The sequence below is a fragment of the Triticum aestivum genome, chromosome 6D (assembly GCF_018294505.1).
Source record: "Triticum aestivum cultivar Chinese Spring chromosome 6D, IWGSC CS RefSeq v2.1, whole genome shotgun sequence".
Taxonomy (NCBI): domain Eukaryota; kingdom Viridiplantae; phylum Streptophyta; class Magnoliopsida; order Poales; family Poaceae; genus Triticum; species Triticum aestivum.
The window spans coordinates 325,740,335-325,766,209 of NC_057811.1; the positions used below are offsets into that span (position 1 = coordinate 325,740,335).

The 25,875-nt window shown below is 42.0% G+C and overlaps 1 protein-coding gene across 1 annotated transcript; it reads left to right on the forward strand.

The window, feature by feature from the left end:
* The first annotated feature begins 2,307 nt into the window (after window positions 1-2,307).
* Window positions 2,308-25,875, forward strand: LOC123144894 (ADP-ribosylation factor GTPase-activating protein AGD2). Its single transcript, XM_044564151.1, has 20 exons — window positions 2,308-2,516; window positions 7,118-7,194; window positions 8,406-8,506; window positions 8,813-8,883; window positions 10,284-10,346; window positions 10,572-10,616; window positions 10,794-10,859; window positions 10,933-10,980; window positions 11,069-11,164; window positions 11,243-11,284; window positions 11,396-11,611; window positions 12,021-12,152; window positions 18,103-18,312; window positions 18,499-18,585; window positions 19,591-19,842; window positions 20,651-20,772; window positions 22,077-22,167; window positions 23,485-23,900; window positions 24,938-25,042; window positions 25,541-25,875. Exons 1-20 carry the CDS (start codon window positions 2,340-2,342, stop codon window positions 25,542-25,544), a joined length of 2,421 nt encoding a protein of 806 aa, XP_044420086.1. The 5' UTR covers window positions 2,308-2,339; the 3' UTR covers window positions 25,545-25,875.

The window sequence follows — 25,875 nt, forward strand, 5'->3', positions numbered from 1 at the left end:
TGGGCCAGCCCACCCGCGCGGGCAACACCAGCCTGTTTCTCTATTTTCTTTTTTTTCCTTTTTAATTTTGTTTATACTTTAAAATATTCTAAATATACATACTACAAAAAACAGTCTTCTTTTTTTGCGGAAAAACTTCCAATCTATTCATCTTCAATCATGGCAGTACAACAAACACCAGAAATAAAAATTACATCCAGATCCGTAGACCACCTAACGACGATTACAAAAAACACTCTTCAAAAACACATTTGAAAAAATGTTGAATAAGTATTAAAAAGTGTCGAAAAAGAATTCGAAAAATGTTGAACAAGAATTTGAAAAATGTTGAATAAGTATTAAAAAAGTTGAACAAGTATTTGCAAAATGTTGAATAGGTATTAAAAAATGTTGAAAAAGTATTTAAAAATGTTGAATAAGAATTTGAAAAAATTTGAACGAGTATTTGAAAAAATAAATAAGTATTAAAATGTCGAACAAGTATTTAAAAAATGTTGAATAGGTATTAAAAATGTTGAACGAGTATATGAAATGTTGAACAAGTATTTGAAAATTTTGAATAAGTATTAAAAATGTTGATCAAGTACTTTTTTTGAATAACTATGAAAATGTTGAACAAGTTTTAAAAAAATGTTGAAATAGCATTCGGACAATGCTGAACATGTATACAAAAATGTTGATCACTTGTTATAATTTTTTTTTTGATATGTACGAAAATGTAGAGTGGAAACAAAAACAAACATAAGAAGAAACAAATGAAAAACAAAAAATGGAGAAGCAAAAAAGAAAATGAAACAAAAAATGGAGAAGAGAAAAGAAAACAAAAGAAAAAATAGAGAAGAACAAAGGAAAAACAACAAAACCAGTGAAAACCGGGTAAAAAAGGAAGAAAACCAATAAAAAAGCAATGAAAACAGAAAAAACAGAAAAAAGAAAAAAAACAATAGAAAAGCAGGTCGGTTCGCCTAAAGAAGGCGGCACCCAACTAGGGAATCACGAAACAATTTTGAACTGAGTGGTTACTAGCGCTCATCGGCAACCGATAGACCATGATTCAGTCCCTCAAAGCCCTCATTTCTTATTCCTTCCCTTTTTTGAAGTATCTGCATGTTGTATGGGCCGGCCAGATACTGTTCCCGCTCTACGCGAGAGAATTCATCGGGCTCGCTTAATGCGACAAATAGCGAAATCACTAATTGAGGAGTACTCCTTGCAAAGATCCTCGCACCTCCCTAGGTTGTGACAAGTGACGCGCTGCATGTGCGCCGCTTGTCGCAACCTGTGAGTTTTATTTTTTTCATAGATTCGTTTATTTAAAACGCTTTTATCGCTTAAACCGTGCGTTCAAATCTTGAACCGTTTTCACCGTTGGATTTCTCACGTCGAGATCTTCAAAACTAGATCCCATGTTGATAGATTTTGACGAATATTTTTCTCGCAAAAGAAACCGGACGAAAAAACCGAACCGGGAGCATGGTTTTTTCCCTTTCTGAAAGAGGCACGGTCGTGCCTCTCGCGAAAGGACAACCGTGTCTCTCGTGCGAGCAAAACCGTGCCTCTTGCGGAAGGAAAAAAGGAAAACACAATTTTTTTGTTTCCGAGCACAACCATGCCTCTTGCGTGAGCAAAATCATGCCTCTCGCGGAAGGAAAAAATACAGAAAACACGTTTTTTCCGTTCTCGAGAGGCACGACCATGGCTCTCTTGAAAGCATAACCGTGCTTCTCGCGGAAGGTAAAAAAAAGAAAACATATTTTTTTCGTTTCCGTCTCGCGAAAACACAAACGTGCCTCTCACGGAAGCAAAACCATATCTCTCGCAGAAAAAAAAAACAGAAAACATTTTTTTCCCGTTTCCGAGAGGCACGACCATGTCTCTCGCGAAAGGAAAAAGAGCGCGTATTTTCGCGTGAAAACTTTTTTTTGAACTTTTTTGTCAAAAGCTAAGAAAGACAGGTAGAAAACCAAAAAACAAAAAAACCAGTTTAAACACCGAAAAAGCATGCGGAAAATAAAAAAAATCCGGAGAGAGCGCCCATAGCGCGCCACGTGGCGGTGGCTGAGAGTGTGTCAAGTGGCGCGCTCTCAGCCCACCCGCAAGTGCGCTCGTCAACTAGTTGCTCCCGACAAATAATCGCCGCGATAATATCCTTCGCAGGTCCCGATGGCTCGGCGAGCATTCTAATCTGACGCACTACCAACAAATTCGGCCCAGCCCACTAACCAACCCGAAAGCCCATCAACCGTCTGAATCAGTTGCTAGTTAGGCCCAAAAATCAGCCGAACGCATGCAACCCGGTGGCGACGGACGGATCCCTGAGTGACCTCCTTCACCGACCCATGAAAGAGAACAGCTCCACGCGACAGAGAGACAGCAACTGCCCGACCGCACTCCACTTCCACCTCCCGCCCACGCCCAGATCTCCCGGAGCTTCCAGAGAGCAGCCTCGCCCCCACTCGAGGTCAGACATGGCGGCCTTCACCAAGCTCGAGGACTCCCCCATGTTCCGCAAGCAGGTGCTTCCCTTATCTCCCTGCCCGCGAGGCGTACACGATCATCGGGGTCCCTCCGGGTTAGCAGTTTTGGGATCCCGTGGATTGAAGAGATCTCTGGTTTGTTCTGCGTTTTGCTTGGCGTGCTTAGTGGACTCGCATCAGGCGCGTGGTGGGTTTTGAGCTGTATTTAGGGTTTTGATGGTTGTAATGACAGAGCTGGGGCGGATTTGGGGATTCGGCACCATTTTGTGTCGCGAGATCTCGACTTGATCGTATGCTTTCCTGGTTGTTGGTCGGTTTTGATTGGAAATGCGAGAGCTCTTTGAGTGGTTGGAGCTTTTCTCGATAAAATTCCGTGTTGGATTGGATTGGGCGAATCGAGTAGGTTGGTGCTGATTTGGCCGCATGAGTGGCTCACATTGTGTCTGCTAACCGGGTAGGTCTCTGCATTTCTGTTACCTTTTGGCTTTTGTGGTGCCGGATAGTGATTAGTTGGAGGGCTGACGGCTGAGGCTTTTCCGGTTGCAGTGGCGCCTTCTTGTGTTTAGATCAATTTTGCTGCTTGCCGCACACTTGGAACACAATGGTTAGATCATGCAAGGACGAACCTGCCACTTGTGGATTCAGTGAATTGGGAAGCTTGCTGGCCAAATTCTGAATCCGGCCATTCAGTCCGTGAAATTTGCTAGTTTTGTTGCCACCTTTTTAATTACAATGATCTATTTCACCTTTTAAATTATGTTATTTACTGTTAGTGCTAAATAAATAAATAAATTATTTGAGCATATCCAAAATATAGCACTGTTACTGTTTTATAAAGAGTAAATGTTATTCTGTTGCTTAAAAGTTACATTGGAAATGTTGATAAAATGTGCACTATATAACTACTACTATTTGATAAACAAAAAGCCACTGCACCTAAAGGCATAAAAACTAGATGATACCCCGCGTGGTGCTGCGGAAATATCAGTAAGCAATTTGGCGTGGATATAGGAATTTTTTCTCAAAAATGAATAGATAAGCATCGTGCAAATACAAATACATATTTCCAGTCAAGATAATCTTGGGTTATACCCCGCAAAAGAAAAAAGTTAATCATGTGCTATACAGAACCAAACTGAATATATAGTTTCTTATGAAAGAGCAACAATCCTTATTGTGCGACGAAACAATGTAATTAATTAAATTGCAAGAAAAGGACTACTACAGCTAAGGATAGTTTTTTTGGTGAAAATGCTTGAGCAAGTTTGCAATATTGATGGTCACTTCTGGCCTGGTCTAAAAAATGTTGCCAAATATAACATAAGAGTTGTTTACCTAAAAAGGGAAGAGATAGAGTTGTTAGTCTTCTGAACTAAATCATGAAACAACAGAAAATTGGCAAACTTAAGTGAATAGCAAACAACTTGAAAATTAAATAAATCAGTTTGATACATAAATCATGAAAGAACACAAAATTGGCAAACTTAAGTGAATAGCAAACAACTTGAAAATTAAATAAATCAGTTTGATACATAAATCATGTTAAAGCAGAATTAGGGTTTAGAGTGTCATATCACCAAAAAGGCAAAAATAAAATACATACAGTTTATGAGACCTCAATATGATAATGAGCAATCTAAGGAAGAGGGGTTTGAGGAAAGGCTTAAGAACTGGCATACCAGAAAGTGGAACTGGAGTACACTGTATATTGAACAAAAAGGTAGAGATGTCCCCTTGATCTGAAACAACGATTCAAATAAATGAATGGTCAGAATGCTTCAATTTCTATCCTACCAATATGTGGGAAAGACATAATATCGGGAAGCCTCATGCATGAAGAGCTACAGAAACTACATAAGAAAATAATGTAAAGGTCAGAAGAACATACACCTTCATCTTGCACCATGACTTATAGTACAAAATATTTCAAATTGTTTTTGCCTTTGTAAAATAAAAAAAGGTTACGAAAAGTCAGTATTTATGAGAACAAATCATGAAAAACCACATCTTCAGCTTCAACATGGGATTATGTCAGAGTTGCACTGGCACATTCTACTTTACATCCGCTTTCAATGATCAAGGCAATTCAGTAAGAAAGTTCGGAAAATACTATGACTGTGAACTGCCTTTTGTGGGTTCAAACACAATATCCAATAAACATCAATTCTCCTGTTGTAGTCAAATACCAGGAAAACATATGAGAAACTGACAATATAAGTAATATTCTGAACACTACTGAACTTCTATACACAAAATTTGTTGACCAAAAAATACATTCAATGTAGAGGTTGTGGATGACATCATTCTCTGAGTGCCACTGTCAGTAGCATTTTCTTAAAAGGACACGGTACAACCATTTGCATAACAAAACTCGGATGCAGTATCTAATCTCTATTATCTCTGTCAAGAAACCATAAATATTCGATTGCTGGCAGCACGACCTCATTAATCTGCACAAAGATTCAGTTTGAGGTAAAACAAAAGGGTACCAATTGCACGTGCATAGTTAAAGAATACGAAAGAAGAATAAAGGTTAAGATTAGTAATCGATCTAAGAGAACACGGTAGAATTAAAACAAAAACTGCATTTTTTTAGACGAATTGACATGTTTGTACAGATTACCTGACGGGCGTTGACTGTTCATATGGGGACCTATAGATGAATCGGCTTTTGTGGATACATGACCTGACGAAGATATATCCACTCAACCTGACAGAGTCATCGATATGGCGGATGTGATCGCCGGGGCTGGGGGTAGGAGGACTGCTAGTGCCTGTGAAGATGGATGAAGGTGTGTCTATCATCAGCAGGCCTCACCATCAATCAACTAATCCACCCGTGTGAGACGGCCATGCCTACTCGTGTGTGTGCCATCGGCAGTAGAGTAAGACATGGTCTCGTCACGCATCTGCGCAAGGGTAGGCGTCGGACGGCATGGGAAGGAACATGTCGTCTGCCCATACAGCGCCATCCCACGCCAGACTAAAGCCACGGCCCGAGCAATCCTATTCCTCCATCAGCCGAGTCCTCACCATGAAGAAAATCAAATTGAAAATAGAAAGAAAAACAATACGGCAAGAACTCATTAGGGAATCATGTGGGTAGGAAGCGGGAGCACCATTGAAACTTACCTATCTAAGAACTCCGGGGGGCTGTCCAGCCAAGCGCAAAGACGTATCCATTGGCTACCAGGCGAGCGAGCGGCTGGCCTGTGGCTGTTGTCGACCGCTGCTACCACTGATTGGTGCGGATGGGGTGGTTGCGCTGCGAAGCACCCGCCGGCTAGAGTACATAACGACATGGAGAGATGAAGATAAAGGGATCGAGAGAGGAGCGGAATGCGGCTGTTAGTGGATTTTTATTGTTTGGGAGTCGGGAGTAACCGTGCTCCATGGAAGAGAAAAAACAGTAGGCTTGCTCGTCAGTTACGGAAGGCGAAAGCGATAGCTTCCGTGACCAGGCGATGATACACGAGAAAGAAAGGAATATATTGCATCACATGATTTGTGATTGGTTGATACCTGATGATGGCATGCTGAGTTGGACCATTTGCATGTTAAGAGAATACCTTGTAGTGGGGAGCAACTTCTTAAGAATGGTAGATACCACTGTAAGACAATAATGCGTAACTCACTTTACTTTTGCAACAATACAAAGCACAGTCGTCTTATAATATAGTGTAGGCTGTTTTGGTGTCATTTAATCGTTTAAAACCACAAAAAATCGCTTGGTGCTCATTACAGTTTTCAGTTTGTGTAGACAGTATTTGGTCCCTGTTATGGCCTGGGCCCCATTTTGACCCCGTACTTTCAGTATAATAGATTAGTCCTGTTACACATAAAATTGGGTCATCAGTGGCGCACATTGACGTGGTGGGACAAATAGACATTGACATGGCTGCTAACTCATACAGGGATTAGCTGCCTGCCCACACGAAATTACCATCTGTTCACGTCAACCCAGTTCGTTCCAGGGGCTCCACAATGAGCCTTGGGGTAAAGGAGGGAAAAATGTGCACTGTGCCCTTGCGGGGACATTGGTGCTCTGTGAATTTTTGTAACCAAGGTTTTTGAGTCGCGACTTGGCGAGTCGCCGCGAGCCCTGCGGCTCAGCGTATAGTCGACGAAAGTCGCTGTATAGTCGCCATAAGTCGCTGTATAGTCGCGAGTCGCCCTGATTTTTGGAAAACGACTTGGCGATTAGTCGGCGACTATACAGCGACTAATCAGCGACTCAAAAACCATGTTTGTAACACATTGTTGGACCAGCATGACCAATTGAAAATTTGACATATTGAACTGACATATAGGCTTCATCTGTAAATGAGAAGGCCCTCGGTTGCAGTTCTTCGGATTTTATATGTATTCCGTGACTAACCTTACTCAAGATTGAATTCTGTTGTAATTTAGCAATGAAAGAAATCCAAAGATTATTCTCTAAATGGCTGTTATGCGGGCATAATGATTATTTCACAGAAATAGTAGTGATCTTGACACATGACTGTTTGGACACTGGTCTCAGTATTTCCCTTTAACTTCTCTCTCTTTTTTGGCCAACAGACCTTTCTTTCCAGTTTAAAGTGTAATTGAACTTATACATGCATTTAAGTTGTTTCTGACTTATTTCAATTGATCCATAGGTCAATTCTTTGGAACAAATTACCGATGAACTGAAACAGCGGTGTTCAAACCTTCATAAAGGATGCAAAAAATTCATGTACATTTCTCTCCTAACTCCTGTTCCTTAGCTGTAAACATTTGTTGTGGAAACGTAAAGCAACTTGGCAGCACGCGCAGCGTTGCGGATGCTATAGATACATAGTACTGTATGGGTTTCTTATATAGTACTCCCTCTGTAAACAAATATAAGAGTGTTTAAATCACTATTTTAGTGATCTAAACACTCTTGTATTTCTTTACGGAGGGAGTATTATTTATTTCATGTAATACATTAATTCTTTTCACTACCTAAGTTTATTTGAAGGCAAGTAAATATTAAGTTTCTGTGGCCTTAGATTAGATGTGGTACTGATTTGTGTTGTGTAATAATAGAGAAACTATGGAACTAACTACTCCCAGTAAAAGCAACCACAAAATGAGTTACTTAGTTCAAGGTTGAAGCCATGCCACCTGGCCATCCTCTGCACGATATTAATCCTAATGTTAACCAAGGTTCACATAACAAACCATGCTATGTACGTGGATCAAGGCCCTACGGCCAGCATACACAATCAACGCAGGGATTCTGTTAGGAAAGAAGAAAATAAAAATAGGAAAGTGATACATTCAGTTAGGAATATAAAGATAGAGAGGTGCTTTGTTAGGAAATTAGAGACAGAGTTAGAGGTTCATGGATCAAACTAGTCTTCTTATATATAAAGGACTAGCAAGTAACCTTTTGAGACTATTTCATTGCATGCCCCAAAAGGTTACACACTAGTCCTTTTATATATATGATGATGGCTGACTAGATCCTTAAGACTCAAACTTATCTCCTAAGAAAGCTTATAGGTATGTATCTGTAAATTTCTAATTGAAGTTAATCTCTTTTCTAACCCTATAATATCCTATCTGTAGTTAATTCTTAAACCAGTCCTTGCGTCCATAACATATGAACCCTCCTTAGGGCATACAACCTCACTGGAATGCTAAAGCTAGTTGTAAGCGTTTTTACATGAAAGCAAATTATTAACTTGGTCCTGTATTATTGTGTTATGGTCCAATATTAATTTGGATCTCTATAGCATATATTCTATGGATGCCTGTGCATGATAATTTTACATTCTCCTTTCCTTGCTGCTTCTAGCTATTTTTACTATTATATTGCATGCAACTATGCCATTTTGTAACTTTGAGGATTAAAAGAATAATAAACCTTATGGTTGATGTTCAAGCTTGTTATAGTTTGGCTAATATCCTTAGTTTCAGGGGATCTCTTGATGAAGGATACGCAGGAGATCTTTTATTTGCTGACGCCCTAGAAGCTTTTGGTGCTGGTCGAGATGACCCTGTTAGTGTTGCCATTGGAGGTTATTTCACAAAAATATCTGATGTTTCGTTTGCTTAATTTTGTCCTGGTTTCTCATCTATACTTACTGAAGCCATTATCCTTCTCAATTGAATATCTTGTGCCCCTTTATTTTTTGTTAAATCTTGGTTCTTCATATGCCCACATTTGCTTAATAGACCACAGTTCTTTGCAACAGTTGACATGATTTGCACCATGCCATCTCACTGGAACTAGATTATGCAAGTTTCTTCAGTAAAATACGATTCCATGTAACCGTTTAGATTTGGGAGAAACCTGAACTTCCAAATTCCTTATTATGTTGCAGGGCCTGTAATGTCCAAGTTCACTACTGCTTTTAGGGAGCTTGGAACGTACAAGGAGCTCCTTCGTTCCCAGGTACTACCTATCATGTATCATTGGCCTCTACCTTTCTTGGTAGTTTACTTCACCCGTGAGAATAATTTAGTACTCCCTCTGTAAACTAATATAAGACGTTTTGAGTTTTGAGTTTGAAGAACAGGCCTGGCGCAGTAGTGAAGTACTCCCCACTTGTGCCAAGAGGTCCTGGGTTCGACGCAGCCTCTCTGCATTGCACTGTGCAGGGGCAAGGCTTGCCTCGTATAATCCTTCCCCAGACCCCACCTTGTGTGGGAGCTTCTAGCACTGGGTCTGTCCTTTTAAGTTTTGAGGTTGCACGCCTTGAATTTATCCCTTGCGAGTAATGGCATGAGCTGTACCATTTCAATTTATAGCATTTGCATCAGCAGTACCTGTGCTTTCATTCTTCTATTTTCAGATTCTAACCTGCAGTTTGGAACTACGGCAATTTGACAACTGTAGCTTCAATATTTAGGCTGTAGCGTACTGAGTATATTTTACCACCTACAAATTGGATTAGTGGTAAGTTTCAGTACATGTGGAGCAGATTGAAACTAGAGGTGGTCAAATGTTACACTTTTAACATAAAGGTGTGAATTCGCAAAACCATAAAAATGCAATTATGAGCCATGCATACCCCAATTTGAGAAGGCTTGTACATCCTTATATTGCAAGAAACAGAACTGATAGGAAGGAAATGCCAAAGTAGTCTTTGAATCAGATCTCTTGTTCATTATGTTTTGAATGTCAAGTGTCATACTCCAGTCTAGGGTCTGTGTATTCCTTGAGTCTTGTAATAGATGCCCTTTGGGCCTTATATCGATACAACAAATCTCTGCTCTTCCAGTCAGAAGGTTCTCCATTATTTTCCGAAATGCAGAAATTATCTTATTGGATATGAACAAATTAACCAATGAGTAAATTTTAGAGCACCCCTGGTTGTATGGTTGTAATTGCAGGTCAGACTTGCTGAACCTAACAGCTAAACGGTGAAGTTTGACCAAAAAATCATTCAGACACATTTGTTATCAACTATATACTTTAAACTAGTGTATGTATAAGTTCTAAGGAATCCTTTAGGAATGACAATTATACATCAGTGCAAGTGCTCTGTTGTCTCTACTAGGCCACTAGGGACTTTACGCAGCTGGAAAGAACTGTTAAGAATGGAAAACATTTTGATATACTTAGCTTGACTACACCGGCATATATCCATAACCTGAATCATGTGTTGAAAGAGGATATTTATGTGTTATGTAATGAGGTCTCCATTTGGGATCACAGAATCTGTATGTACGGATTCCTGGAAAGCTGGCACATTTCATTTGGTTATGGTGTATGGCGTTCTGTTCCTTTTTCCTAGTAAAATATCATTACAAGTGACTGTAACATTCTAATCAGTCTGTCCCTTCAAACAGGTCGAGCATATGCTTAGTGAACGTTTGACGCAATTCATTAACGAGGATCTGCATGATGCAAAGGTGAACCCCCCCCCCCCCCCCCCCCCACACACACACGTCTTAATAAGTTTTATGCTTGTTGGGCCCAAACTTAATTAAGTAAACTGAAATGGTCTGGAAATTAATTTCACACTTATAATTGATGTTCTCTTAACTACACTTGGCCTACTGTCTTGATTTCGATGTGGACAATTTTTAACACATTGGTTAGTTACTATTTGCGCTAACATTTGGCCCAATATATAGGATTGTCGACAGCGTTTGGATAGGGCTACAATGGGCTATGATCAGGTAATGTCTTGACTTCTACTATGTCATTATCTATTTTTGTTGTTTATTTCTTCATGTTGGCCTGTGGTGCACCATGAATAAATGAATGATTTGACCTTTTTCTGAATACCGTGTGGTTTTAATATTTTGTTTTTATACATATGGCCTACTAATTCCTATTGCTACCTTGCTTCTCAGGCCCGTGAAAAATTTGTGTCAGTGCGGAAAGGGACTAGAGCAGAAGTAGTGACAGGACTTGAGGAGGTAAACTGTGACAGCTTTTTCGTAATGGATGTAATTCAGTGTGCACGCCACCTTCCTAATCCCGTCTTTACAGGATCTACACAACGGCAAGTCAGCTTTCGAGAGATGCCGCTTTAACTTAGTATGTATCACCATTTTTTCTCCATATAGCATTGTTATGTATATTATGTAACCATGCCAATGATTCTCCTGCAATGTAAGGAATTCAGGTTCATGCCCTTGCAAACATTGAAGCAAAGAAGAAGTATGAGTTCTTGGAATCAATAAGCGCGGTGATGGATGCCCATCTAAGATATTTTAAGCAGGCATGGATACTCTCTACAGTTTAAGCTATCTTTGTTATATTGTTGGTTGAAACCTTTTTGATTTTTTCTTTGTTCTAGGGATTTGAGCTACTGAGCCAAATGGAACCGTTCATTCACCAGGTTTAATAATCGCTCCTTTGGCATATTGGTTTTGACCGATAATTATGATAACCAGGAGTGCCTTGTCCTTAACTTATCGATGAATCTGCTAACTGCAATGTCTTAATGCAGGTTCTAACATATGCACAGCAATCAAAAGAAATGGCTATGAACGAGCAAGATAAACTCGCAAAGAGAATTCAAGAGTTCAGAACTCAAGAAGAAATTTCAAACTTGAGAATGGCTAGTAATGTAAACACATCTACGAGTGGTGATGGCATCCATGTTGTTGGTCTTCAATCCTATAAAAAGATTGAAGCCTTGATGCAGTCAACTGCCAATGGCCAGGTAGTTAATTATCCATTGTTGAGTAAAAAAAAACAACAAACAACAACAACAAAGCCTTTAGTCCCAAACAAGTTGTGGTAGGCCCATTGTTGAGTAAAGAATCATATAGTAGGCTAAAATACTAGAAATTATATGGATGCTGCATTGATTCCCCACATAATGGTTTGGAGAGAACATGTAGCCCAGAGATAATACACATGTCTAAGTGCCGATGAACTTTTGTTTCTACTGGTGCTTGATTTGTTTAGGCACCTGTTCCCCACATAATGACTGTTTGGCTCAAAATCTAGTACTCCACTCTTCTATTATTCTCTTATTATAATTAAATCAGCTACATGTTCATTATATTTTTAATTCGTAATTATTTTCTGAAGTCTGTTGCTTTTCCTGAATATTTTTCTTTTACCAGGTTGAAATAATTAAACAAGGTTATCTCTTTAAGCGTTCGGAAAATTTACGAGGAGAATGGAAGAGGAGGTATTTTGTTCTCGACAGCCATGGGACTCTGTACTACTATGGGAACAAGGGAAATAAACAATCGGTATGGTTAGCAATTTGATCATGGCTTGTTGGTCTATTTAAAACTTGGCACACTAAGTATCCTGAGCTCTCACCTTTTGCTTGCGTGAGTTGGTAAACTTATGTTTTGTAGAAATATATGTTTTGTGTTATTCATAGTTATAATTGATTTTTCGTTGTCATTCATCTATATTTGTAATAAATATTATGTTTTCTACTCCCTCCGTTTCTAAATATAAGCCCTTTTAGAGATTTCAATATGGACTGCATACGGATGTATATAGACATATTTTAGAGTGTAGATTCACTCATTTTGCTCCGTATGTAGTCCATATTGTTAGAGTTATAATATAAGTCATGTATACCCCTTTGTATTTATCCCGTAGTATAAGGGGTTTCCTGCATATGTACCACACCTGTACATGTATATATATCGGCCTATGGCCTCATGGGAATACAAGTTGCTTATTCCTAACATGGTATTAGAGCTCTAGGGTTTCTTTTTTGCACGTCGCAACTCGTGCTCGATCCCGTCGTGATGGCTGCCCTGCTCCGATCCGGCCAAAGCATCCTCGCCCGAAGGCCTCCTCGTCACGCGCAGTCTAGCAGCCGGCCTCGGTCTCCCGCCTCGATCCCGCTCGTCTCGGCGACCCGCTCCCGCCGTCGCCAGGTGCCAGGCCTCGCGGTTGCTTCCGCCTCGCCGATCCCGCTCTCAGGCGCCGTCGCCAGGTGCCAGCACCCGCCGCGCCGATCCCGCTCTCAGGCGCCGCTCCCGCCTGCCCGCTCCTGCCGTCCGCCAGCCTCCGCGGTTGCTCCCGCCGCTCCAGCTCTCCGGCGCCGCCTTCGCCCGCCCGCTCCCGCCAGGACTCGCGGTCCTCCGCCCGTCTGCTCCCGCCTAGCCGGCTCCGATCGAGATCCCCTGCCGCTCGGCTTCTGCTGATTTCGATCTTATTCCTAAAAAAAAAAGTCTGCTGCATCGGGCTATGTCGCTGTCCCTCGCTGTCCGGTGATCTTCGACGGTACTAACTACACCGAGTTTGCTGGCTTCATGCGCATTCACATGCGTGGCATCCGTCTCTGGGGTGTTCTTTCTGGCGAGGTCTGCTGTCCGCCACGTCCGGTTCCTCCGGTGGCCCCTACTCCGCCGACTCCACTGGTTCTTCCTCCGGATGCTAATCAGGCCGCCAAGGATGCGGCTAAGGTTGCTGATGAGGCTGCTGATCGTGCCTATGATGAGAGGGCTCTGGCTTATGAGGAGGCTCTTCAGACGTATCATGGTGCTTTGTCTGTTTACACCCAGTGGCTTGATGATGATGCTCGTGCTGCCGCTGTTCTCACTGCTAGTGTTCTGCCTCAGTTTGCTTCTGAGTTTCTGGGTCTTCCTACTGTCTTCCAGATGTGGACCTGTCTTCGTCAGCGCTATGAGCCCTCTGGTGATGCCTTATACCTTTCTGTGGTTCGTCAGGAGCATGCTCTTCAGCAGGGTGACTCTACTGTTGATGACTTTTATGCACAGAGTTCTGCTATCTGGCGCCAGCTTGATTCTCTCCGCAGTGCTGGTTGTCGTACTTGCCCCTGCTGCCAGGCTGTCCAGGCCGATTTGGAGTTTCATCGCGTCTACGAGTTCCTGTCTCGGCTCCGTAAGGAGTTTGAGCCCCGGCGTGCTCAGTTGCTTGCTCGTGGCCGTATTTCTCTCATGGAGGCGCTTTCGGAGATTCGTGCTGAGGAGACTCGCCTACGCGGTGCTGGTTTGCTGGAGGTTCCCTCGGTGCTCGCTACTCGGGTTTCTTCCACTCCACCTGCTGCACCGCCCCATTCTCGCTCGAGTGCTCCGCCGCTCTTGCCCACTCCTTCTGGAGGCTCAGGTCGGCCCCGTTCACATTGTGACTACTGCAACAATGATGGTCATATTGAGTCCCAGTGCTACACAAAGCGGAAACACCTGCGCAAGGCGCGATCATCCTCCTCAGGGACTTCGTCATCTCCCTCGCCAGCATCAGCCATTGCTTTGACCGAGCAGGATATTCTGAGACTTAAGCGTCTGCTCGTGGCTTCAGGTTCTTCCTCGACGGGTGCTGCTGGTTCTGTGACTGATGCTTCCCGCACTGAGCACCCGCCCTCTACACAGTCAGGTACATCCCCATGGGTTCTGGATTCTGGAGCTTCTTTTCATATGTCTTCTCATTCTTCCGCTTTGTCTTCTCTTCGCTCGCTGGATTCTCCTGTTCATGTCTTCACTGCTGATGGTACTCCACTTTCTGTTGCTAGTAGAGGCCATCTTTCTACTCCTTCTTATTCTGTTCCTGATGTTGCTCATGTTCCTCGACTTACCATGAATCTGTTTTCTGCCGGTCAACTTACTGATTCTGGTTGTCGTGTCATCCTTGATGTTGACTCTTGTTCTGTTCAGGATCGTCGCACGCACACTCTGGTTGGGGCTGGCCCTCGCCGCCGTGATTCTCAGGGTCTTTGGGAGTTGGACTGGCTTCATGTTCCTTCCGCTGCCACCACCATCGCCAGTTCCTCCGCTGTTGTCGCTTCTGTTACTGGTTCCTTCAAGCAGTGGCATCATCGACTTGGTCATCTGTGTGGTTCTCGATTATCGTCTTTAGTTCGTCGAGGTCTTCTGGGGTCTGTCTTAGGAGATGTCTCTTTAGAGTGTTAGGGTTGTCGTCTTGGCAAGCAGATTCAGCTACCATATTCTCATAGTGAGTCAGTGTCTCAGCGTCCTTTCGATTTAGTCCATTCTGATGTATGGGGTCCGGCTCCTTTCCCTTTGAAAGGTGGTCATAAATACTATATTATTTTCATCGATGATTTTTCTCGTTACACATGGCTTTATTTCATGACTTCACGTAGTGAGGTGTTGTCTATTTATAAGCGTTTTGCTGCCATGGTTCATACTCAGTTCTCTTCACCCATTGGTGTTTTTCGTGCTGACTCCGCTGGTGAGTATATCTCTAAGATGTTGCGTGGTGTCCTTGCTGAGCAGGGTACTCTTGCCCAGTTCTCTTGTCCTGGTGCTCATGCTCAGAATGGTGTGTCTGAGCGCAAGCATCGTCACCTTCTTGAGACGGCTCGTGCTATGATGATCGCCGCCTCTCTTCCGCCTCATTTTTGGGCCGAGGCTATCTCCACTTCTGTCTATCTCATCAACCTTCAGCCATCTGCTGCTTTGCAGGGTGGTGTTCCTTTTGAGCGTCTGTTTGATCGCTCTCCCGATTATTCGATGCTTCGCTTGTTTGGTTGTGTTTGCTATGTTCTTCTTGCCCCTCGCGAACGCACCAAACTGACCGCTCAGTCTGTTGAGTGTGTCTTCTTAGGCTACAGTGATGAGCATAAGGGCTATCGTTGTTGGGATCCTGTCGGTTGTCGGATGCGTATCTCTCGAGATGTGACTTTTGATGAGTCTCGTCCTTTTTACCCACGCCCATCTTCCTCGGTCTTTTCCGTGGAGGATATCTCTTTTCTCACTTTTCCTGACTCCCCTATCACTCCCGTTGCGCCTGTGCCTATTCGTCCCACTCCCTCTGCTTCTCCACCCCTTGCCGATTCACCGCCACCATCTTCCCCGGTCTCCTCACCTAGCATGTCACCGGATTCTACACCTTCATCTCCGGTGACTTCTTCGTCGCCTCCCCCTGATTCTACCTTGGCGATTCCTCCTTCTCTTGTTCCATCTCTTCCTCATCATTACACTCGTCGTTCACGGCCTGTGGATGCTTCCTTGGATGAGTCGTCCTCTTCCTCTCAGCCTACTTATGGCTTGCGTTCTCGTCCTCGTCCGCCTATTGATCGCTTTGGATTTCCCACCGCTGGTGCTGCTGTTCTTGAGCCGACTTCTTACCGTCAGGCTGTTGTTCATCCTGAATGGCAGTTTGCGATGGCAGAGGAGATTGCTGCTCTTGAACGCACTGGTACCTGGGATCTTGTTTCTCTTCCTCCCGGAGTCCGTCCCATCACTTGTAAGTGGGTCTACAAGGTTAAGACTCGCTCCGATGGTTCTCTTGAGCGTCACAAAGCTCGTCTCGTGGCTCGTGGTTTTCAGCAGGAGCATGGTTGTGATTATGACGAGACTTTTGCTCCTGTGGCCCATATGACCACTATTCGTACACTTCTTGCCGTTGCCTCTGCACGCCACTGGTCTATATCTCAGCTTGATGTTAAGAATGCCTTTCTTAATGGTGAGCTGCGTGAGGAGGTGTACATGCAGCCACCACCTGGGTATTCTGTTCCTGATGGCATGGTGTGTCGTCTTCGTCGCTCTCTCTATGGCCTTAAGCAAGCCCCTCGCGCCTGGTTTGAGCGTTTTGCTTCTGTGGTCACTACTGCTGGTTTTTCAGCAAGTGTTCATGATCCCGCATTGTTTATTCACCTTTCTCCTCGTGGCCGGACTCTTCTTCTTCTCTATGTTGATGATATGGTCATCACTGGGGATGACCCCGAGTATATTGCCTTTGTAAAGGCCCGTCTTAGTGAGCAGTTTCTTATGTCTGATCTTGGACCTCTTCGCTATTTTCTTGGGATTGAAGTCTCTTCTACCTCTGATGGCTTTTTTATATCCCAGGAAAAGTATATCCAGGATCTTCTTGCTCGTGCTGCTCTTTCTGATGAGCGCACTGTTGAGACTCCTATGGAGCTCAATGTTCACCTTCGTGCTACTGATGGTGATCCTCTCCCTGACCCGACGCGTTATCGTCATCTCGTTGGCAGTCTTGTCTATCTAGCTGTCACTCGTCCGGACATCTCTTATCCGGTTCATATTCCGAGTCAGTTTGTTTCTGCTCCCACATCGGTTCATTATAGTCATCTCCTTCGTGTTCTCCGATATCTTCGGGGCACGATCTCTCACCGTCTCTTTTTTCCTAGCTCCAGTTCTTTACAGCTTCAGGCCTATGCGGATGCTACGTGGGCTAGTGATCCTTTTGATCGCCGTTCGCTTTCTGCTTACTGTGTTTTTCTTGGCGGTTCTCTTATTGCCTGGAAGACGAAGAAACAGATTGTAGTTTCCCGTTCGAGTGCTGAGGCTGAGTTGCGAGCTATGGCTCTTTTGACGGCAGAGGTGACTTGGTTACGGTGGTTACTTCAGGACTTTGGTGTTTCTGTCACTACACCGACTATGCTCTTATCTGACAGTACAGGTGCTATTAGCATTGCGCGCGATCCTGTGAAGCATGAGCTCACCAAGCATATTGGTGTTGATGCTTTCTATGTGCGCGCTGCTGTGCAGGATCAGGTCGTTGCTCTTCAGTATGTGCCTTCCGAGTTACAGTTGGCGGATTTCCTGACGAAGGCCCAGACTAGAGCACAACATGGCTTTTATCTCTCCAAACTCAGTGTTGTTCCTCCACCATGAGTTTGAGGGGGGGTGTTAGAGTTATAATATAAGTCATGTATACCCCTTTGTATTTATCCCGTAGTATAAGGGGTTTCCTGCATATGTACCACACCTGTACATGTATATATATCGGCCTATGGCCTCATGGGAATACAAGTTGCTTATTCCTAACACATATTGGAATCTCTAAAAAGGCTTATATTTAGGAACGGAGGGAGTAGTATCTAATCCTTGATCATGGTTTTCATCCTCTTACTTACTTGCCATTTTCCTCTTTCAATTAGAATATGATCTATTTGTTTATGTTTGGTGATTAATCATTCTCTGTGTGGAAGGTATTAGACTGATGCATATTTTTCCCATCAAGTGAATTAATTTTAAAAATGAGTTACAGTGGGGATCTTTCCCACTGTCTTTTGCTAAAAAATGTGGATTAATTTTCTAAGGGCTATGTCACTACAGTGCAATTTGTGCTCTACAAAATTTCTGCGCAATTGATGATTATAATGGGGATATGATAGATTGTTTATGTGCGGTATTTGAGAAGTTATGCCATAAATGTGTTATATAATTCACCCTAAGCAGTTGTTATTTGTTATTTATTGTATACTTACCTTGTTTTGTTCTTTGGAAGCAAGGAGTGGCATCACAGCAAACTGCTGAACCGACTGGTGTATTTAGTCGCTTCAGATTCTTAAATCAAAAAGCTTCATCCCAGGGGGATGATTCTCTTTCATGTCGTACAATTAATCTCAGAACTTCAACAATTAAGATGGATGCTGAAGAAAATGATTTAAGATTTTGCTTCAGAGTAATCACTCCCATGAAGGCATATACTTTACAGGTAATTGTAACTGTTACCCCTTAAACGTTGAACGTTCTGTATATAGCACAAATTTTACCGTTTGAAGAAAAACAGTGTTTTGAAATGTCAGAAGAAAATCACATTGTTATGAACTTATGATATTCATTTTTTGAACAGTGGTGCCATATGTTTCTTGAGATCCAATTTTCACTTTGTTGATGGCAGGCGGAGACAGAGGCTGACCAAAAGGACTGGATCGAAAAAATAACAGGAGTTATTGCATCACTGCTGAATTCACCATTCCCGCATCAGGTTTGCTCCGGTCTTCTCTTTTGTTGCATTCTACAGAAACACTTGGCTAGCTGTATCAAAATCTATCTAAAAAACCCCGCTTAACTGTTTGGTATCAAACTTCAGATATCTTATTGCAGCATCTGCTTTCATAATCATGTTATACATTACTAGTGCTTGTCCGCCTTAAGATTGGCTCCATTTTAGTGCAATTGCATGCATGCGAAAAACAGTTCCTCTTCAAGAGAGTAAATTACATAAAACCACCACATGTGGGGCAACCTTCAAACATAACCGCCACTTTTGGGAAAAATTTGCTAAGAGCACTACTTCTGGGACAGGAAGTGAAAAGTAACACTGAAGATCGGTTCAATGGTTTCGACAGCAAATCTGGCATGCTGGGCCTGCATGTAAGAGCTGACGTGGCTTAGCTTACGAAGACGCTATGTTGAGGTGGATGTGGGGCCAACTTGTTAGCTCTCATCTTCTTCCCAGCCTCTTCTCCATCCTGCTTCTGAGCCTCTGCCCTCTCCTCCTGAGTGAGCGCCATCATCACTGGTGTTCTGGCCATGCTGAGCCACTCCACGTAACACAGGAGCTCCACCACGAAACCAAGAGGAAGCGACGTCAGCCAAATTTGAAGCCCCGCCGCCGTCTCCATCGTTGGAATTTGCCTTCTCGTTCCAAATTCCGACCGTGGCATCCACACCATGATCTCCTTCTCTGGTGTGTATTAGGAATATTCACATATATAATCTCTCTCCTTCACGCTCCGCCGTCGCTACCCTCGACCAATTTAATGATTCCACAGTTGTAGCCTGCTCCTGTGCATGACTGGCATCACATCGACTCCTGGTCCCATTTTAGCCATCTGTGGGGTTCCCGTGCATGGCTGGCATCGCACCGCTCCTGGTCCCAAAAGTGGTGGTTATGTTTGAAGGCTGTCCTAAGTGTAGTAGTTTTACGTAGTTCACTATTTTCAAGTTAGTACTATACTAATTTTATCCTGATTTCATCTCATTTCAGCCGCCATACGGGAATCTAGCAGCAGAAAGACATGGTTCTGCAAGTTCCCTGGATTCTGCTGCATCTCTTGAAGAGAGCAAAAGTTCAGAGGCACACAGTGATGCAATAAACCATCTCAGGAATATCCCTGGAAACGACAGTTGTGCAGAATGTCGTTCTCCAGATCCTGACTGGGCATCTCTAAACTTGGGTATTCTTATTTGCATCGAGTGCTCAGGGGCTCATAGGAATCTTGGAGTCCATATTTCAAAGGTGCAATATCCAGTTCTTTATTTTTAGCACGTTTACTTTTTCTGGCACCTTATTTACGTTACGACTTAATCAGTATATATTGGGTTGGCTCTGTCATCCCCAAAAAGATTGTACTTGAAATGATTGGAGTTATTAACTTGGTGACAGCGCTAGTGTAAAGCTGTAAAATAGCAGCGTAATACTGTCCACTGCCACTGACCACTATTGAACATGGTTGATATAACTCAGTGTGAACTATGGGCTGCCTTTTGTTGCAATGCTAGTACTTGGTATCCTGTCAAAGTATCTTTATGAACTGAAGGATCTAGATTCTTTTGGTTCACCAGAACATAAAGCGATGATCTGTCCTTTTTTCCTCGATTGATCTGTCTTCTCGATCGATCATTACCTTCCTGTAGTTGCAGTCCGATTCTGAATTCTGAAACTGCTGGTACTGGACGTAATAATGAATTGTACTTGCCACTTAGGCCAACTCTGACCTAGGAATATGTTTTCATACCATGTATATTATATAAATATAATATTACTATATAAATATTATAGATATTAGCATATGATTCTATATACTTGGTCAAACTTAATGTAGTTTGACTTGGGAAAAAACTAGAACTTGAAGTAATTTGGAACGGAGGGAGTATTTGTTAATGAGTATAAGATCTTCAGAACTATGCGAATATGCCAATGTTTGCTGTATATGATATTTTGCGGGCTTGTGATATATAGGGTTTTAACAGTCTTTTGATTTAGAGATTATACCATATCAAGGTCAATATTTCAACAGTGCAGCTGATGTTCTTATTTGATGTAGGTTCGATCCTTGAGATTGGATGTGAAAATATGGGAGCCAGTAATTATTGATTTGTTTCGTGCACTCGGAAATGATTACAATAATTCCATTTGGGAAGCTTTGCTTCCGAAAGAAGGTCAAGGGTATGTTCAAGAAATATACGTATCGTGTTAACTAGTTCTTCTACTCAAGTTTTAAGCATTTCTCGTCCTAGCTACATCCCTCTTCTAAACATCGATAAGCTGTGGCAGATGACTGTTATACCAGCTGACAAATTTGGGCTAAACAGATCATGTGTACCTGTACAGATTGTTTGTACTTCTACATGTACCGTTTACAATTATTTGAGCTTTCTGGAAGTCTGGAACTCGTTTATACTTAGGATTGAATTTCCAATGAATTTTCAGTGTGCACTGAAATTCACTATGTGACAGGGTGCTCAATGCATTAGCTAGGTTACCCTGATATGTTGGGGAGTCGCGGTGTCAGCATCCTGATACGTATCCAGTACTGATTCGCCCTGATATGTATGGAGAAGTATTGGAATAATTCTTTTCGAGAACATAGTTATAGGAATAGTTTTCTTTTGACAAAGGGAAAATATTTTTCATACTCCGTCAATACTCTGCTACACACACTGATACGCCATCTCCCTCATTGGGTGAGCGAAAAGCCATTGATTGGATGGATCAGTTGTGTTGCTATTGATTGAGGCCAACAATGGGGCATTGTTCCAGAGGTGTTGGTGCTTTACCAAGCAGGCGCGGTGTGGCCACCAACCAGATCTGGGTGTGTCTGTGTGTGGAGGAGGGATAGGATGGAGATAGTGGAAGCTTGTGAAGGTGCTTTCTACTTTGTAAATGCTAATAATACTTATTTACTAGGGCAATGATATTACTCAGGGTCCTCATCTATGGGTTCGAGTCTAGTCTTATGGGCTTTATTATTCTTATTATCTTCTACTTCCTCGTAAACTAGTATAGGACGTTTTCTAAAACATCCTACATTAGTTTACAGAGGGAGTACCAAGTAATCTTTCAATTTGATACTGCATTGAACATATATTTATACTCTTATAAAGATCGGAGTTGGTGGCGGTCCATTCACCCTCAGAGACTACATTATGTCGCCTAGAAATTAATTGCCACAATTATCATACATTATATATAGTACACAGATGTATCACGGTTGATATTTTGTATGTATATTTTGAGATATTTTTCATTTGCTAAAGATTAGGTACTACGACGACACAACCGTTTAAACAATTCATGCAGGAAAAATAAACCTTTTTTACAGTAAAACAGTAGGGCAACCCCTATGTATATTTTTATAAATAAAGGGAGAAATATTAGTTTCAGGCGTGCATGAAGGGGCAAACTTTGCTCTTGTCTCCTGTCCTTTGTCAACATTGACTTACTGTGTAATATTATTTACATTCATGCAGAATGGATGAGTCAAATAGCACTATCCTGTTCATGGAAAAGCCTAAACCTACTGATGCTTTCTCAATAAAGGAAAGGTTCATACAATCAAAGGTAAGCTCTTCTGTGCTGTCTGTGCGACTAAGCCTAGTAGCATGTTCTCAGTAGCTAATATATGACCGGTTGGGCATGTGCTGATTGAAATTTCCAAAAGGCAATCTTTCTGTGTTTATGAGCATTGCACTAGTGGTTATTCTGCTGTAGTGTCGGTTATTTTAGTTTGTAAAACTTCTGGGCTTTAGTGAGACAATCAAGAGGGGGAGGCGTTTTGGCTCCCGGGTGCATTTGCACCCGGATGAACAGTTTGCCGAAAAAACAATTTAAATGTTTTCAAAAAATTCTGAAAAAAATTATAGACGATCATGTTGGTGTAGCAAACATGGTTGACAAATTTCATGCGAAACGGAGCAGCGGTGTTTCGTCGGTGAAAAATACAAATTTTGGGTGACATTTTGGGGTGACATTTGGTCTTTGATTTGTTTTTTTTGCGCAGGCCAAAATGCTTAACTTTTTTGTCTCAAAATTTACAGGTAGCATTTGTATGTGACAAAGATCACAAAAAATGTTTTGTCTCAATTTTTTTGACATTTGAAAAAATAAAAAATGGCCCCGGGTGCAAATGCACCCGGGAGCCAAATTGAATTTCCGGACAATCATCCAGTATATTGTTAGAGGAGCTTAGCAGCCTGATGTGGTAGCATAAGATTTCTGGAACTAGTATCCACAAAATATCATATTCAGATCAATCGTGTTCTTAAGTTTGACATCCAGTGTTTGCAGAATGTAGTTAGCAAAATTTGTACAGACCATGGGGATCCTTGTATGATGTAAGTATCCTTTGGGTATACCTACCTTACAGGCGAAGGCAAAGTTCAGTTAGTAACCTGACTCCTGGTACCTCAGTTACCTAGCATTCGGGCAAAAGAACGCCAAATTTAAATTCCAGTTCGTTAGTACACTCGAACGCAACCCCCCCCCCCCCCCCCCCCCCCCCCCCCCCATCGAATCTGGGTGACCCTCTTACCTTTTGGACGCTGGTTTTCCCTGCTTGGGTAGTAGACAACCAAATTAATCTTATGGCTGTTTGACTATAATCTTTGAGTTGAAATCGACAAGTTACATCATAGTGAATGTAATGGCTGACTAGAAACTTCAAGCTTTCATGGTGAGTCTGTATCCAATGAAGTAATGCTGGCTGCCACACTCTCATCTCCCTGCAGATACTTTGGACTTTTGGGGATTAATAATATTTTGCTTCATGTATGAATTATAATATTGACTATAGTGTTGTTCCTCCAGCAGTTTTCACTATTCTGCTGATCAACTTCTGTACGTTATTCCATAATTCATTCTCATAAATGTTCTGTGCAGTACGTGGACAAACTTCTTATTGCCAAAGACACCAATCAAATTACCATTGGTATACTGGAAGCTATAAGGACAAATGATGTGAGAGCAGTGTATCACATTCTTGTGTTGGCTGATGCAAGCCCTAACATGACATATGATGAGTTGAACAACGATGTTAACCATGTTCTACCAGTAACAGACAGGAAATTATTTGACCCAGCCTCTTGTGAGAAAATAGAGGATTCTGGGAAACCAGAAGGTTGTCTGCAAGGCTGCTCCTTATTGCACTTGGCATGTCAACATGGTCATCCTGTACTAGTTGAGCTTCTGCTACTTTTGGGCGCGGATATTAATAAGCAGGATTTCCATGGACGGACACCATTGCACCATTGTGTCCAAAAGAGTAATGATGCCCTTACCAAGCATCTACTGAAGAGGTAAGGTTTGAATTCCTGCTGCATAGTCGTCTGTTAATTGTATTCCAATATATTCAGTGCTTGGAGATATAATGCTTGCTCATGCCAAGAGCTCCCTGTTTCCACTTAAGTACAGAATGTTTCAGAAGTACACTGATTTCTTTACAAGAAGACTACTTGTCTCTCTCAAACAAGATTGGTTGGCTTTTTCATTTCATTCACCGTAATAACTAGACATTGAGAAATTTAGACACAGATATGTTACTTCTTTTGGGGATTTTGAGAATGTATTTGCTAGATTTTATCATTTTAACTACATATTTAAAACAAATGTGACTGGTGTCTTGTAAGATACTTGGAATCATTGAAGTTTCTATCATCCCGTGTTGAGGTTCACCGATCACACCGATCACTGTAAAAAGCAACCATGAAAGTTTTTTGTCATTTTAGTCGAAAGACTTCATATGCCATCTTCAGTCAACAATATGGTCAATCACACCGATATAGTGGCCACCATAGCGCTGTGTCTCCAGTAGATCAGGTGACAGTGAGTGTGTATAGTGGTTTCATTTGCTTCTTGTGTGGTTTTAATTGGTGTCTGTTCCAGATCACATATGATAAATTTCAACAGACCAGTACAAATTGTGGAAGCAGTATGCAGAACACATTCTATTTTTCTTCTTATTACTATGATGTTATGTGAACATCCTCTCATTTTTCTTTGGAGAACATGAAAACAATAAATTATGAGTCCATTTTTGTGTCAGTAGTTTTATTTTAAGGACCCGAATATCCAGCGAACGCCAGATTTTTAGGCATGGCAAATCGAACTTTTTCATGGCAAATTATGTTCGTCGAGGATGGCAAGTTTAGTTGGCGAGCATGGCAAATCCGTCTCAGTTTATTTTTTGCTAGAAAATTGCCGTGCTTGCGAACTAAATCTGCCGTCCTCGCGCAAATATAAAGTGCCATGAAAAACGTTTGATTGCCATGCCTGAAAATCTGACGTCAGATTTCTAGCATTTCCGTATTTTAATTGGGTGTCCCCTTCTTCACAGGGGTGCAAGAACAACAATTAAAGATGGTGGGGGCCTGACTGCTTTGGAGAGAAGAATGGAGCTTGGAGCAATAACAGATGAAGAATTGTTCATATTATTTGTGAGGTATGACCGACAGTAGGGTTCAAAAGCCACTTCTTACACAAGTACTGACGCCATTTGGGTATTTTACTGTTTCCAGAACTTCAAACTGAACTCCTCAAGTTTTTATATTTTGATGATCCCTAGGAAGTAAAAAGTACATATATTTAGGGAAAGATGGGGATCAAACATCGGCAATTAAACGCGGAACCGACATTTCTCTATATGAAATTAATCTGAGCGGGTTCTCCATGTTCAGCAAAAAACCATCAATTGATTTTAGTCCCCTAGTTTGCTCATAATTATTACTCCATTAACTGAACAAGTGAAAAGAGTATTTGTTTAACAAAAGCGTCCTCTATGGGGCATAAGGTTGATGGCATTCAACTTCCATGGGCTCAATGATCTGCTATTTTCCTACATCAACTGAACCTGTTTGAATATATTGTTTACATCAGTAATTGAGTCACTGTGATCAACTTGGTTGGAAAACATGTGGATTTGAATAAGTTACGTGTGCAGGTGATTGCTGAACAATACTAGGTTGTACCGCTGTAGCCTTAGCAAGCAAAGCTCGTCTGTATCTGAAGGCGTCGTGCCACCTGTTTTAGCTTCTTTCTACACTTGTACATCGGAAGACAAGACAAACTTACTGGAGATTACTGTATCTGACCTTTGCACTGCGTCGATCATTTGTATTACAACTATAGGCTAGTGGTCTAGCATACATGCATTATTACATTTATTTATTCGTATACGATGATTACTCGAGTTTGTATGATTCCCCTGTTGTGAAGCATATCATACTATACTATATATACATTTGGGCAATTGTAAGCCCGTTTAACCTTGCGGCA